The sequence below is a fragment of the Brachyhypopomus gauderio genome, chromosome 18 (genome assembly GCF_052324685.1).
Source record: "Brachyhypopomus gauderio isolate BG-103 chromosome 18, BGAUD_0.2, whole genome shotgun sequence".
NCBI classification, from domain to species: domain Eukaryota; kingdom Metazoa; phylum Chordata; class Actinopteri; order Gymnotiformes; family Hypopomidae; genus Brachyhypopomus; species Brachyhypopomus gauderio.
The window spans coordinates 14,691,848-14,707,958 of NC_135228.1; the positions used below are offsets into that span (position 1 = coordinate 14,691,848).

General features: G+C 44.7%; 1 protein-coding gene across 4 annotated transcripts; it reads left to right on the forward strand.

Moving 5' to 3' along the window:
• Positions 1–1,185: 1,185 nt before the first annotated feature.
• On the forward strand, positions 1,186–16,088 carry esrra (estrogen-related receptor alpha). Of its 4 annotated transcripts, none has more exons than XM_076979453.1 (8): positions 1,186–2,039; positions 4,795–4,895; positions 8,801–9,190; positions 9,322–9,438; positions 9,585–9,698; positions 9,958–10,125; positions 10,955–11,224; positions 12,229–16,088. In XM_076979453.1, exons 3-8 carry the CDS (start codon positions 8,809–8,811, stop codon positions 12,480–12,482), a joined length of 1,305 nt encoding a protein of 434 aa, XP_076835568.1. In that variant the 5' UTR covers positions 1,186–2,039; positions 4,795–4,895; positions 8,801–8,808; the 3' UTR covers positions 12,483–16,088. The 4 variants fall into 4 exon arrangements, with proteins under 4 accessions (XP_076835568.1, XP_076835567.1, XP_076835566.1 ...); XM_076979452.1 differs by having other exon boundaries at positions 1,187–2,039; positions 8,804–9,190; XM_076979451.1 differs by lacking the exons at positions 1,186–2,039; positions 4,795–4,895 and adding exons at positions 4,955–5,284; positions 5,379–5,455.
• Positions 16,089–16,111: the final 23 nt, after the last annotated feature.

A 16,111-nucleotide genomic window follows, 5' to 3' on the forward strand; every position in this document is an offset into this window, starting at 1 on the left:
GTGTGGTTATTCACACCTGTCTGGGGTCATGAACCCAGTCAGCATTCCGGAACACGAGGGCATAGCATGACCTTCTGTGGTAAAGTCATAAAACAAATTTACAAGTACTCCTCCCCAAAAAAAATAATTTGAGCTCTCCTCCAGCTCAGAAAACGAAAAACATGAAGGTGATATACTGGTTGACTGCAAAAAAAAAAAACTACACGGCCAAAATATCGTCTCCGGTAGTTTATAATTCGCTGTAAAGACACCGTGTAAGGCGCTGTAGACGGAATGCAGCACCAAGCAGCTCAATTGAAATGCAGTGTATGCGGCGTCGGGGAATGACCTTGAATTCAAGGTCGCTTGTAGATTCTCAAAGACACCGGGAGCACTAGCGCTCCGTGCGCCCTCCCCTCCAAATGAATCTCTTTTATGACACTATAGACTCGGTGCAGTTTTTTTTTATAAACTTCTGCTGGGATTTTAATCATTTGTGCTATAAAACAGGTAAACGTACCACAGTTGTCACATATTTCTGTTTAGTGGTCATATCATAGAAGCCGTATGCGTCGGGACACACGGTCTGCTGAGACTGTGTCACAAACACGGGACTCTTTTCCGTTACGGAGGACAGAGCACGAGCTTAAGACAAGGCACACCGCCCTCTCTCCCCGCCTGCGGCCGTGATCGAGTTACTAGTAGCACTGGATACTTTTGGTCTTTCTCCTCTCCTTTCCGCAGTCACGGTGAACCTTGCGCTGTTGGCCAAGCGCCCGAAAGTGTCCCGCGAACCAGCTGACTGGGAAGGCCTGGAGCCGCGAGCCGGCTCGGTGTCACGAGACCGCGCGGGCTGAGCGCGCGCGCGCGGCGAACATTTTCCATGCCATCTAAAGCGATGCGTGATTTACAGTAGTGTCGCGTGCTTCGATTGGGCAAATGAATTACATTCATTACATTCATTTGAGCGTTAGCTTATACTAGTTTACATTTAGGCTTCACTAACACATAAGGGAAACTATGAAACAGGGTGGGGGCGCGCTTATAACTGTTATTAATATGCACAATAGACAATTATTCATGTTAACATGATGCGAATAGAATAAGTAGGCCATCTGGCATAACCGCGAAAAATGCAGAAATGGTGAACTACTCTAGTTAATATAGCACAGTTTCTCGGCATTTAAGCTTTCTAACGTTGATCTGGTAAATATTGAATGTTGTAACTGATCTGTTGTAACATGTGTGCCCTAAGCAAAGGCCGGATTATTTCGTTAGTCACAAATCGTGACGGTTATTTCATAACGATGATAAACTGGTTCCCAAATGCTTTTGACAGTCGCCGACTGCTATAACCTAGCTAGCTAAAGGCTACCAGATTTCCTCCTTTGATTTAGTCGTTAGCGGTCTGAAAATAGCAGTGCACTAGTCACAACCAATTTGCGTGAAAAACTGCAAGAGGCAGATCAAAAGTATGTTAACTCGTGAGGCAGACAGACATTACAGTAAGCCAATATTTCTTCATCGTTGCGGCACCGATGACGCCCGGTGCGATTGGAAGGGGGCGAGGACGTAACGGAGAAAAGGAGACGCAAAAGGGGAGAGGGAGGAGAGAGAGAGAGGGGGATATACGTAACCAGCACCTCACTGGTATCGGCGGAAGACAGGATCCAGGCTTCCAGTAGCGACCCAAAACAGCGGTGTAAAGACCCGGTGCAGAGAACGACGGATCAAACATATGGATTAAAACATTTTTTGCTGCTCGTTCGGGTGTGCTTCCTGCTGTTCAAGAAACAATAGTGTAGTGGCGATCTCTACAAAGCCTACTGTTGGGTTAAAGTTGCGCATATTCTCAAAGCAGCCTATATTAGCTCTGTTCAACAAATAGCCCGTGCGTCTGTTCAGCAAAGCGGACCGTATTGAGATGTTTCACGTCTCCTGACCATTATAGCACGCTCATATTTGTCGAATTGACTGGGTTTGGCGCGCGGTTAATAATTACAGTAGCTTCATATCTGGCAGGCTGCGAAACATTGTCTCCAGTAACCTCACAAATGCTGGTAAGTAAGAGATGCAAAATAATGCTTCTGTATTTGAAGGGAGTCTGTGTAGCCCCTTTCCAGCTCAGGGTTTGATGGTGGCCACATTATTATTACCTAGATGGTGTGTGTAATTAATCGTAGGCTGCAGCTCGTGAGCTAGGTAATAATAAACGATTATGATGGCATACAGTTTGTCACTAAAGAATGCATGTAACTTTTTTTATAAATCTGATAATCTTTGCGTTAATAGATGCGTTACAAAGTCAATTCAACCCGGAATGCTTATAGTAAAAAAAAATTACAAATGGGAAGTTAATAACAACGTTCCGCAAATGCAATTCACGCCATTTGTCAGAACCATAAGAGCATATGGCAAATAGGATAGGTGTAACAATACGGACACTATTAAAGTAGGAGGGGAAAGTCCGCAGTAGACTAGCAGTTTGCTGATGCCTGACCTTGGTCGCGTTGTCCTAATCCTAGTCCATAAGATTGTGTCAGCGACTGAGTTTTTTCCCCCAACTACATCAATCATGGTGCATTTCCCATTGGCCTTCGGTTGCAGCACGAAAATAACCCCCACACACGTCAGATCCTCGGAGGTTGCTGCCATTCCAATATTCAAAGCTGTCTAGTGACTGACCGAAAAAAGTTGATTTCAGCCACGCGTGTCTTCAGTTGCCACACGTTCGACTTGTACCCAGTGAACTGTAATTGTTCACTTTCAGTCTGCTTGTAGGTAACAAAGGTTAGAATTATATTAATTGTTTTAATAAGGGCAAAATTATAATCACTGTTTAGGGAATGTTCCATTTGTTCAGTTGGTCTGCCTGGGTTTTTGAGAAATATCAAGGCATGTTCAAAAGCTTTCATTTCAATGCTGTAACATACCATCACCTTAAATGAATGAGAATAGAAATGCTGATGCTATTGTTTAAATAATTGTATCATCTTTATGACATCAGTAAACTAGTCTTCTGCATTGTACACGATTGCAAAAGACAACTTTGCCTTCCAACTACATACTGAAATGCTGGTTCAGATCCAGTAATGTTAAACCTTGTGCTCCCTGTGGGACTAGGATTGAGACAGGAATCCCTGCTTTTAAGAAGTTGCAATCCAATTTTACAAATTAACCTTTCACCAGTCAGGGCTCATTTGGCAAGGTCACCTTTTGAAGGCTGCTGTGGCAATCTTTGCTTTATGTGCACACTGCATGTGTACTGCAGCCAAATCTCTAATTCGCAGCACTCAAATTTCTCTGCTGTGAATCAGTTTTACACACTGGGGGTAAGATAAGGCACAGCTCATCATAATGCCATTTCAACATAACATAGAGTGTGGTGCCCTCAGATCAAGACTTAACTGTGATTTATTTGTCCATTTTAAGACCACTATTACAGTAAATATTAACATAAAAAAGATTGATATAAAGTTGCTTACTTCATTGTATAACTCCACTTTTAGCTCTTTATTCTACTGAACTTGTAAAGAGCTTCACATGATTTGCATTAGCAGGACCACTTTAATGCCCGAGTGTCACTTTCACTCTTCTTGCATACTTTATGAAACAATAGCAATGAATTAATGAAGAATCTTCAGACAATGACAGACTTAAGATTAGACTGCTGTCATTTGCGCCTGTGCACATCCCTCTCAAGAGGTCACTAATCTAACCCGAGCAGCCCGTGTAGTACGTCCACAAGTGCCTAAGCTTCTTTGTCTTCATTTTCTTCATTTGCATTTATTGACTTCTTTTGGATATGATTTTATCTGATAAAAACAAAGATTTTTATATTGTACCCCCGGTCAAAATTACCTCGTAGTTATTTTACCTACTACCACCTATCAAGCTAAACTCCCATGTCATGCTAAGGCACTAATACATTTAAGATCTTTTTTTCTGATAATTTGATAATTTCTTAATGACAAAGTCCTTTAACTTGCCACTGTAACACACTGTAACAATTTACTTGTGACAGTAAAATTAAGAAATATAAATAAAACTAAATTTGCAAACGAACGAATACATATTATTATTCATATCTGGCATGTAATTTTGATTTGCTTCTTCCCAGTTTTCTAAGTCTCTCCCTAAACCTCAAACGTGGTAAATTATCACCCAGGTGAAACAGTTTTTCCGTGCATGTGCAGTGCAATAGAGAGACTTACGGTGTCTGTCCTTCAGGCCCTCATGTGACTTTGACCTTTGGATCGTAATGGGGAGGGGGTATTGTGTGCAGAAACAGTGTGTGAGAGTGTGTCCCTGCTACGCGTGCGAAGAGTGTGTGGATGACAGTGAGCGAGAGCAGCAAATGTTTGCCTGTGAGAAAGACAAAGAAATACTTTCCCCATCCGTCAGCATTTTCTGCCTAATGGTGTTGATGGGTAAGGCGCAGGACAGATACACCATGATAGACATGCAGACAGATAGGCAGACTAATAACGACTGCAAATCTGACTGCCATTTATTTTTGTTATAGAGGTATGAGGGGAGAAGGCTACATAAGAAACCAACATTAAGGTTGCCATTGTGTGGTCTTTAATAATACATACTGCACATATGCATTTCATACAGAAAGACAGAAGATCACAGTTCAGTACTAAAATCAGAATTTATAAAACAGCAGTCGGTACCCTACTTTAAGCATGTACCCTACTTTAAGCATGTATCTGACATGTCTGAATATACCCTTGATTCTAAAATAGCCTATATGGTTTTGCAGCGTCTGTAGTTTTAATTCAGGTTTATAATAAATATGTCGTCCTACAGGGTTCCTGATGGCTAGAGTAAACTGACCAGTTGACATATTTGAGTCAGAAGGAAGTGAGAGGACTTCGTTCATACGTGTGGCTAAAAGTAAAAGCAAAAAGGTAAGCCATCTATACAAATAATTCATTCACTAACAACATTCTTTATGGATGGTGCTCATGGAAAGGGAGAACAGTTTTGACTGAGACAGTCTTAATTTAGTAAGAGGTATTTGATCTGTACCAGGTAGGCTACTGTTTGGAGACACTTCCCATAAGCTTTGTAACCTTATAGTACCCTATTAGACTATATGAACCCTATTGTTGTGACTGAACACCTAATTTGTATTCAGTGCTGGCAGCTGCACCAGTCCCTTTTCTTGAATTAATCTGGCACGTTTGATAAAAACTATCCAGGATAGCAAACTGGATCTTCGTACACTGCTCCTCCTCTTTCTCTCTCGAAGACAGCCCATGACTTACGACACGTCTAGAGTCCATGTGGGCGAAAAGTGAAGTTTTAAAATGCACACAACTCAAACAACAGAATCATCCAAACGACAGCCAGTGTTTAATAACTGAAATTATTGTCTAACATTAAATAAGGACCCGGTACTCTGTGTGGAGATTCGATAACGGCGAAAGCAAGGAAATACATTTAGGCTTAAGCTACCTTAAGAAAGGTAAGTTAGCCAGCTTAGCTAGTAATAATAACAGCTGGTATGCTAAGCTAATTTGGCTAAATAGCCAAGTGATACCGCTGGCTAGTTTGCTAGTTAGCATGCATGCTAGCACCTCTGGTTTGCTGCCCAAGCATTTACAAAAAGGAAAAAAGAATTAAATATCTAAACGTATGACCAAGCTTAATTGAATGTGTAGAAATGCAGACTGCAAAAACTGAACTATTTGTGCAGGTGTTTGCGTTGACAGCGTTTTGAATTGGTCAGTGTTTTGATGGCACGTCAGGTACCACGAAAGAGGGCGACACGAACTACCTGTCAGTGGCCTTGGCTCACCTGTTACTGAAGGTGACAGTGGGATTTGCTTGGACTCTGCTTAGTGAAACTGGAGGACTGCAGTACGTTCATTTTCGCTCTCATTAGTACGAGACATTTCTATACCAGCAGATGTTTCGACACATGATTTCATCAGCCGACTTTCCTTTTCAAACTAGACCGGCATGGATCCGGAGTTTCTCAAATCAGACGTGTCCTGTTTTAAAATACACACTGAACTCGTGTGTTTGGCGTTGTTCTAATATTTCCCTTTTTGTGGTCCGTTTTCATATTGTTGAACTGTTATGCTGGATCCTTAAAACCTTATTATCCTTATTAATAAATATCTCTGAATGGTTGGTCTTAATAGAAAACACTCCTTACTCTCTGTTGTGTTTGAGTGTGTGTGTGCTTTCATTCAAATTAAAATGTCTTGCTTGGGATATGGAGGGGGTAGGGTGTAATGTCAAAGTTCAGAAGTTGCGCAAGTGGTCGAACACAGATTGTAAGTACGGTTACACTATGTACACGGCCCAGAGTTACAGAGAACAGTTCCCTCAGTTCTCTCTGAACTTCTGTGCCCTCCTCCCTGTTGCTCTCTCTGGCTTTTTCAGCATGCATTTGTGTATAGCAGATGACCCCAGGGACACCTGTTGTCCATTATTTTAATCCTGAAATTTTTAGATGTCCGTATATAACAGTAATATGGCATGTGCTCGACCTTTTTAGCTTTTTTTTTTTGCTAAGACACGTCTGCCTTTTAACTAAGGAAGGTGTCTCAAACTATCAAAGTGAAAAAAAAGTCCATTCACTGTGGCATATGTATATTCTTAACCTAGATTAGTAAATGTGACAACTCTGAACTAAATCATTACTAAATCATTGAACTAAGTCATACGGTTATGATGCCTGCTGTTTGAAATAGATAGCAGCTTGTAGCCATTGCCAGCAAAACCACTTTCTACTTTACTTAACCTAGTCTAGAACAACCCATATTTGACATTTGCTTGTTTTACATCCTGGTTTTTGTGTGGTCAAGACGTCTGAGCTTTATAGATGCGCAGTGTTCTTTCCTGTTGTTAACTGTTAGTGGTTCACCATGGGGCGGTCTATAATGAGTCTCCCCGTCTTTAGCTCCCGTTTTATTAGGACATAGCAAACTGTTTGGGGGCAAAGTGACAGTAGCTACCGTCCCATGAAGCAGGAGGTAAGAGACCACATAGGTACTATCTGACAGTCCAGAGATTCCAAGGTCCCAGCCCTCTACATTTCCAAAAGTGTACTCTACCAGTCTTGCAGATTGAAAATAACCAGAATGTGTCTGACATTCTAAAAGTGAATTACAAACACTTCCCTTATCAGACACTCAGGCAAAACCCTCAGAAGTGCCTGCTATTTTCAGTGTGTTGACACAGAACTCCCTAACCTGTTTTTCTGTTGTTCAAATCCTGCAGTTAAATCATCTGGTTTCATACCTAGCTGTGTTAACTGCCATCCCAGACATGCCTAATACTCATATTAAACATCCTACTTAGCATATTTAACGAACATCCTCAAAATGTCTAGTTCTTGAAGCAGTCTGCTATACTGTCTATCACTGGCCACATGCTTATCTCGCATATCTTTCCTCCGTATGATCCCAGTTCCTCCGCACTACATCTTTAGTAGTCTTCACCTGTATTTCTATGAAGCTGCTTCGTGACAATATCTATGGTAAAAACAACAGCAAAACTGAGCTGCACTGCAACAAAACGGTTCTTCTTGGTTCAAGCATTGGACTGGCTTTGATGGCTGATGGTGTTGGCTGATGATGACGTACTGCTGAATGGTTTGAGGAGGCTGTGCAACCTGACCAAACACCTCTTCATTGGGCTCTGGAAATGGAGCAGCTAATGAGTTAAACTCAGGGCCACCTGAGAGTCTCCATGGCTACTGCTACCCACTTATGCTGCCACTCGCTGCCATTTGGGTATGCTTTGAAGGCAGCGTTCCCTATTTCCCCATTGCAGTGTGTCTTATGTAATATCGTATTTAGTAATATCTTGGTTAACTTGGTTATGAAAGTGAAAGATCAGCAGCTTGGAGAAAGAATGCCATGAGTCAGAGTGCATCTGAGAGAGGAGCAATCCTGGGTCTGTAAGCGTGGGTCTGCTGGAGTAACCGTGGGTCTGCTGGAGTAACCGTGGGTCTGCTAGAGTAACCGTGGGTCTGCTGGAGTAACCGTGGGTCTGCTGGAGTAACCGTGGGTCTGCTGGAGTAACCGTGGGTCTGCTGCTTCTCCATCTGGAGGTATAATCAGAGGATTGTCTCTCTGTCCTGGATTAATGACCCTAATCTGATGTGGGTGGAGGCTAAGGTGTTAGGATTATGGACGGTCTTTGCGTGAATTCGGTCCATTCTGCACACACAGATGCTGGGCTTTTCAGATTCATGTGAGAATCATCAAGGAGCTAAATTGAATGGCTCACTAGTCTTAATTCATTGAAATGTCCATTAAGCCTGGTCATCGAGGCTGCACCGTGGTTCATGAGCTCATTAGCATGAGTGACACAGAGTGTTGTGCTCTTTCGATTTTTAGCTGTGAGGCACCTCATGAACCTGCCATGTAACTCACTCACTCACGTTTAACATGCGGAGGACTCCTCACAAGGGGAAGCTGTTAGCGCTCAGCTTTCAGAGTGGGGCTTTGCATCAGTGACGCTGTGTTCTTGTTTGCTGTGCCATAGAACCTGTGCTGCAGTAGCAAAGCTACTCCAGTCTGGGTTGGTAGAAATCACTTCTGCACATCAGTTCCTTGTCATTGTGTGAGACTTTTTCTCCTGTCAGGGTTTTTGCACTGATACTGAGGGGAAGACAAAGAGCTCATGATGCAAAATCCCTTCCGCTTTCCTCTCCCTCTCTCCCTCTCCCTCTTCCTCTCCCTCTCCCCTCTCTCTCTTTCTCTCTCTCTGTCTCTCTCTCTCTCTCTCTCTCTCTCTCTCTCTCTCTCTCTCTCTCTCTCTCTCCCCTTCTCCTTCTCTCCATCTCTGCTAGCAGGTGTCATGTCTTCCAGAGAGCGCCGCTCTGACCTGCACATAAAGGCGGAGCCCAGCAGTCCGGAGGGCGGAGGCGGAGGCGGGCGAACCAGCCCGGGCGGAGCCTCCTCAGACTCCTCACAGAGCGGCGGAGGAGGCGTGCGGGGCGACGGCGCCGGCCGCTACTCCTCACCCATGTACAGCCCGGCCCTGCGCTGCCACTTCAAGGAGGACGGGCCGGACGGCGCCGACGAGGGCTCGGCGGGGGCCGGCGGGGGCCGGTGCAAGTACGCCCTGAGCACGCTCCCCAAGAGACTCTGTCTGGTGTGCGGAGACGTGGCCTCCGGCTACCACTACGGCGTGGCTTCCTGCGAAGCCTGCAAGGCCTTCTTCAAAAGGACCATCCAGGGTGAGTCGACGCGTCCGTCTCGCACGTGTGATGACGCACGCCGGAGCAGAACGCGTATCCCGAACGCGCGAGCTCTCTGCGTTTTTTTGTCCTTGCTCAGCCCCGCCTCTCCGCTCTCGCCCCTTTCCCAGGCAACATCGAGTACAGCTGTCCGGCGTCCAACGTGTGCGAGATAACCAAGAGGCGCAGGAAGGCCTGCCAGGCGTGCCGCTTCACAAAGTGCCTGAAAGTCGGCATGCTGAAGGAAGGCGAGTGGCCGGCCGACGGCGTCTCGTCCGCTAACTGCGCTGTGTGACGTGCGGAGGATGCTGAAGAGATCGTTCCCCGCCGTGTCATTTCCTGCCTGCAAGGTGACTCGTGGAGTATAACGGCTGGTGCTGCTGTGTGTGTGCAGGAGTCCGTCTGGACCGGGTGAGAGGAGGAAGACAGAAGTACAAGAGGAGGCCGGAGGTGGAGAACGCTACGTATCAGAGCGCCCCGATACCCATAAAGAAAGAGGGAGAGAGAGGTACGACACACAGCAGCACTTGTGCACGTGGGTCCGGCCTGCGGTCCTTCATTCTCGTTACTATATAGCTTTCATATTCACTTCAGCGTAGTTACGGAATGAGTCACAGCTGTTCCCGCATCTTATGCTTCAAGATTAATAGCTAAGTAGTAAGCCTGGAGTTTAGCGGGTGGAGGTAATGCGGTGTAGTGGATTGGAGTCGTTATCTCCGTGCCCGTTCCTGCTGGGTGACGGGGTTTGCTGTGCGCTCCTCCCCCAGGCTCTCCGAGCATCATCGTGTCTCACCTATTGGTGGCGGAGCCGGAGAAGCTGTTCGCCATGCCGGACCCTCTGCAGCCGGACACCGCCCAGCGCACCCTCACCACCCTGTGTGACCTGGCCGACCGCGAGCTGGTCGTCATCATCGGCTGGGCCAAGCACGTTCCCGGTGAGGAATGGAGTGTGTGTGTGTGTGTGTGTGTGTGTGTGTGTGTGTGTGTGTGTGTGTGTGTGTGTGTGTGTGTGTGTGTGTGTGTGTGTGTGTGTGTGTGGGTGTGTGTGTGTGTGTGTGTGTGTGTGTGTGTGTGTGTGTGTGTGTGTGTGTGGGTGTGTGTGGGTGTGTGTGTGTGTGTGTGTGTGTGTGTGTGTGTGTGTGTGTGTGTGTGTGTGTGTGTGTGTGTGTGTGTGTGGAGTGGAAGTGCTGCAGTGACAGGGGGTTGATAACAAGCTACCACGTCCCAGAGCCTCTAAAAGGCCGGCTGGGAGAAGCAACGGAGACCTGGCCCACTCTTCTCCTCACGCCCTGTGTTCTGTGCGCGGTGACGGGAGGCAGGGAGGTGCTGAGTAATCGCACGCCTCGCTGTGGAGGAACAGGTGCTTGGAGAAAGGGCTTATAATTGAGAGGAGAGCTGGAGTCAGGCAGAGGGAGGCAGAGCGGGGGAGGTTATTCACCTAATTGCCGTCCAGCCCTGCGGCGAGCTGCTCTGACTCGTCCACGCGAGGCAGGGACTTGCTGCCTTTTGTCACGTCCAGGCTATTTTGAAGAGTGCTTTAAATTGATATGTATATTTGTAGCACTGCCTTCCAGGTCTCTGGACTTTGAAGCACTAATACCATACATGGTTGTCCTTAAATGTTTCTTTCCCTTTTTCCTGTGCTTTGTCTTTCCTCTTATACTTCACTCACCCCTCCCTCTCTCTCTCTCTCTCTCTCTCTCTCTCTCTCTCTCTCTCTCTCTCTCTCTCCTTCCCTCCCTCCCCCGTGTGTATCCCCTGCAGGATTCCTCTCTCTCTCCCTGGCAGACCAGATGTCTGTGCTGCAGTCTGTGTGGCTGGAGGTGCTGGTGCTGGGCGTGGCATACCGCTCGCTGGCCTGCGAGGACGAGGTGGTGTTCGCCGAGGACTTCGTGCTGGATGAGGAGATGTCGCGGGTGGCGGGCCTGACGGAGCTCAACGCCGCCATCTGTCAGCTGGCACGGCGATTCAGGGCCCTGCAGCTGGACCGCGAGGAGTTCGTCATGCTCAAGGCCATCGCTCTCACCAACTCGGGTAAGCAGCCTGACCACAGGAAGTTGATCTCAGCCACGCTCCCGAGACCCCGGAGGGTCTCGCCTCTGCACTGCGTAGTGAGTTCCGTGCCCTGACGAATGACTCAACCTGGCAGGTAACTGTGAGCTGTGTCAAGCCTCATGGAACAGGAAAAACACTCAACCCAGGTTGTTCAACTCTGGAGCTCTGGGATCCATTTCCAGTCCTGGATTTTGTAATTACTGTACAATGTATTTTGGTTTATAATTACCAATTAACGGTAAAGGTAACTGATTGAACACATCACAGCTGGGTCAAGGACAGATGGATGAATCTGTATGTTCTATCACATCAGTTAAACAAAAATCCAAGACCCTTTATGGGATTTGAGATCCGAATTTGTACACCACTTCTGCACATAACCGATTAAACCATCGGGCATGGGTGGGGGGGGTGTACCGGCCCCTCTCCTGGTGCTCAGAGCTGAGATTAGCCATCGTACATAATGAACCAGACGCTTCTGTTTTGGAAAGGTGCTGCAGAAAGCGGAAGTGCCCATCGGCTATTTTGCCCCAAGCAAATGTGTGTTCAGAAGGCATGAGTGTGTGTTCCTCGCTCCTCCTTTCAGGGCCCACGACGCCGTCGATTACTGTAAACACTCCGGGCGGCCACTCCCTCTGCTTAGCCCAAAGCCTCTCTATTTGTTATGCAAATACTGGGAGTCACAAGCAATGGACTTGTACTTAATGTACTTAAGAGCACACATACGATCTCTCCTTCATCTGCTTATGTGTGAATACATAATAGTCCACTTCATGCAACGCGTAGCTGGTTTCTTTGTAGCATAGCTGCCATGATATGCACAAATATACTTTATGATGGTAAACTGTAGCATGTCCTTGAAGACGCGTCAGATTTTTACTCGTTCTCTTGTATTGTGGTTTGAAGTGAATTGCATCACCTTGTGAACCATTACTGTGACATGAATAAACACTCTAATCATTGTGCGCTTTCGTTCCCGTTAGACTCGGTGTACATCGAGGACATCGAGGCTGTGCAGAAGCTGAGGGACCTGCTCCACCAGGCCCTGCTGGAGCTGGAGGTGCAGCAGCGGCCAGAAGACCCGCAGAGAGCCGGGCGGCTCCTCCTGACGCTGCCCCTCCTCCGGCAGACGGCCAACCGCGCCCTCACCACCTTCTATAGCATCAAGAGCCGCGGAGGCGTGCCCATGCACAAGCTCTTCTTGGAGATGCTGGAGGCCATGATGGACTCGCCCTAGCCACCCCGGCGGACGAGAGAACGGACGAGCGAAACGGCAATTTGGCGAGAGACGCGGAGGGACAGAGTGTGACTAGTAGCTTTTTTTTTTTTGTTTGTTGTGTTATGAAGATGATGTTTGGTGTCAGAAGAAAGCAGAAAAACTGGAATGCAAAAGAGAGGGATTTTTGTCCACGGTGGAGCCAGAGGTCTCTTTAAAAAAAAAAAAGATTCACGTGTGAAATTTTCGCTTTGGCGGGTTGGTGCGTAACCTGAGGTACTTTTATGAAATTGTTGTCGGAGATGTCCTCTCTGGGTTTTATGTGACTAAAGGTTCGTTTGAACTGATTTCTTACACAGTCATTTGATTATATTATTGAAGTACCTTGTGGGACTAATTTGTGCCCAAAAAATAAATATCAAGGTGAAGGTTAGCAGAATCAGTTACTATGTTAATACCCTTCTTATCATGCAGCTTTCTATGGAATATATCAACAAATGTTTATATAGGGACCTTCCATCACTGTAACCCTGACGGGGGCAACTATGTGTCAAAACGTTACGCTACAGCTATAAGAAATCTCCCTTCTTGTACGGTAGTAAGGCTGACTCTCAGAAGTAAAACAGTCATGGTTCTCTTTCTGCTTTAACTGTAGCTCCCCTTATTAAGACTATACCTAAGCCATACAAAATGCTACCCAGCTGAAAGTATAGTAATCATTGCAGGCAACCATCTATGAAGAGCCATGTTCACCCACTTCAGTCCCACTTCTTTCACTATGTGTGTATACATGTAGACAGATGAACTCACGGCCGTTTAGAAGTACTTCCTGTAACGTGCCAGTGATCTCCTGATTTACCTAGCAATAGTAGATGCTTCGGGGTTTGAAATATGCAACACGTAAAGGAGTATGAACACCTTCAGAAGAGACAAAAGGTCGCTGAGAAAATATGTGTAATCGGCTGCAAACGTTTTAAGATCGAACATTTTAACACTGACATGCTAACACTAACAGAAATATCGTATGTGTTATAACATGCAATATATTTTAAAGCAATATGTACTATTTCATTCAACAATTAGCAACGACTTATCCGTTTGTTTTGGGGGGGGGTGTTGTGACAAGTCTTGTGCGGATGAAATTGAATATTGCAGTTACTTGTAGTTGAGTAGGGAGAGCAAAGGTACACAAAGGGAATACTGTCAACTACCATTCTTAGAGAACATAGTAATGCACTCAGTCTATTGGTCTATACCTGAATTTGTTCCATAGATTAACGGCCTGAACATTGTGTGTGTGTGTGTATGTGTGTGTGTGTGTGTGTGTGTGTGTGTTTCTGCATACGGTGTGTGCGCTGTGTCAGAGTGAACTGATGACGGTGCATTTAGATCAGGGTAAAGGAGCAACCTCAGCCCCTGTAGGACAGCTGGCTCTTTCCTGATTCTGTTTTTTGTAATCTATCTACAAGGACTGAGTATTGAGAACTCTTAAACCAAACCTGAGGATACACCTGATAGTCCAGCTCTTCAGGTGACCAACACCAGACTTCGCTGACGGCCAGTGCAGAAGATGGCACAAAGACTGCTCCCAGTTGGTTATTTCTGTTCGAGTCACAATGCTAAAAACGCAAGCGTCACCTCTGCATCGCGCGTTCTGAATCCCTGGAGAGTTTAAGAAACGAATCCCTTTTGACGTGGGAAGGTCGGGAAAGAGCGAACACTGAATCTTCACTGACTCGGGTGCACCGTACGCCCTCGGCTGGTCCATTTTGGACCAGGAGGTTGTGTGCCGTGGGACTCAACCTCTGACCTCTTTGGCTGAGAGCAACATTCGCTACATCACGGAGAGCCTCGTGGTCCATGACCAAGACGAGCAGGCTCGACCCAAACCCATGCTTTTCTCTCCTCCTTTTTTAAGTTCCACTGCTGTTTTAGAGCTGTTTGTAGATGTTTGTTTGCAGACGTTAGTCTGGGATTATATGCAATCATGTGCAGAGTCCTGTAACTCTGCCACCTTTTTATTTATTGTTTGCATATGTAAACAAAAGGAAGAGAAGCCAATTGCCGTCCAGGCCAAGGCAGAAGAAATAATAAAATCTAACCACTGATCAACAGTTTCCAGATCTCTGTGAAATGATATTATGTCTTCAGGGTGCTTTTCACTGTATGTTTGTAGTAATGATTGTTACTGTGGACATTGAAAGTGGTACAAATCATGCTTATTCCAGGTATAAAGGAAGTGGCATCTTGAACGCAGATAATTCCTAATTCTGGGCAGCAGTTGAACTTTTAATTTGAAAATTTGTATTTAAACAAAACATGTCTGGTTCAAGTGTAAATTTTATCTTGTTCACCCAGATCACCCAGCCCCAAATGCTATGGGAAATAGTGTGATATGTGATGGGATTTTGGATCTGCTAATATGAGCTTCTTTTCTTATTTGTGGTTTATTATATTTTGGCTGACTTGAATTATAGACTTTCCATAAACTATTACACAATATTACACATGGCCTCAGGTTTGGTACTGAAATAAAGCAATCTGTATGGTTGAATGTTGTAAAATGTTCATTTTTCTATTGTATTAGATTTTTTATTTTTTGCTCATAATTTTTTTCAAAACCTGTTGATTTGACAGTGAGCCCCAACAGAAGATAAAGGCAAGCCAGGGAGAGAGACGTTTTCATTTTGTATGACCCAGAAATAGTTTTTGCAGATTTCAGGAACGGTGTGTAAGTGGTGTTGAACACAAGACCCGATTGATTCAATTTTTTTTTCCTCTGAATTTCTGCATTGGCTAAATTTAAACAATACTGTTCAAGTTGCTATTCAGTCTATGTCACCCAATCTTATTACCACTACAATACTTTTTGGGTTGTTTAAAGTTTTATATATATTTATCCTGCTCTTTTGTATACAGGAAAAACCGTGTCTCTGTCTGTGGTTCTCGGAACATGTACATAACCACAAATGTCTGGGTCCATTCAAAGAACGATGTTTAAAAAAAAAAGAAAAAGTCGATGTTTGTGTCAATAATTATAATTAAATAGCAAATATAATAATTATATTACATTAGTGTTTTCATAACAATCAGCATTATATGATGCCATTTTGTCATTGATAAATGAGATTTTGGGGCATCACATGATTAGAGCTCATTTAAGGTCATGGGTAGCTGTTAGTTTGTCTGTGTATATTTATGTAAATGAGCAATACAAGAATTTACCAAAACGTTTCACATTTCTCTGTATAGTGACATACTGTAAATTAAACCTCAGCAGTAATAACAGTGTTATCAATTAATAGAAATAATGAAGCTTATAAGGTAAAGAACAAATCAATGTTTGTATTTTAAAATATTGTATTTAAAAGATTAAATTCTATTTTTTACTCAATTTGCTGATGTTTATTAATATTATTTTCTGTTTTTGTGTGGGTTTCAGTCTAATGATTGTGAAAGTCTGTGCTTTTTTAAGCTAACTAGATCTGCAGTAGTGACTATATCAAATATGTTCATATTGAATCACTGTGATTTCAAGGCAAACACTAAAACACCACAGGAGTATAGGGGGTATTTTAAGATATTGTCGCTGTCATGTGTTTTGTAATAAATTAACACAAGTCAGTATTTTGTCATTTGGTCTGTCCTTT

Coding starts and splice junctions, on each gene's coding strand:
- esrra (XM_076979451.1), top strand. CDS start 5,247: ATGACTTACGACACGTCTAGAGTCCATGTGGGCGAAAA. Junction 5,456..8,800: donor CTTAAGCTACCTTAAGAAAG/GTAAGTTAGCCA, acceptor CATCTCTGCTAG/CAGGTGTCATGTCTTCCAGA. Junction 10,126..10,954: donor CTGGGCCAAGCACGTTCCCG/GTGAGGAATGGA, acceptor TATCCCCTGCAG/GATTCCTCTCTCTCTCCCTG.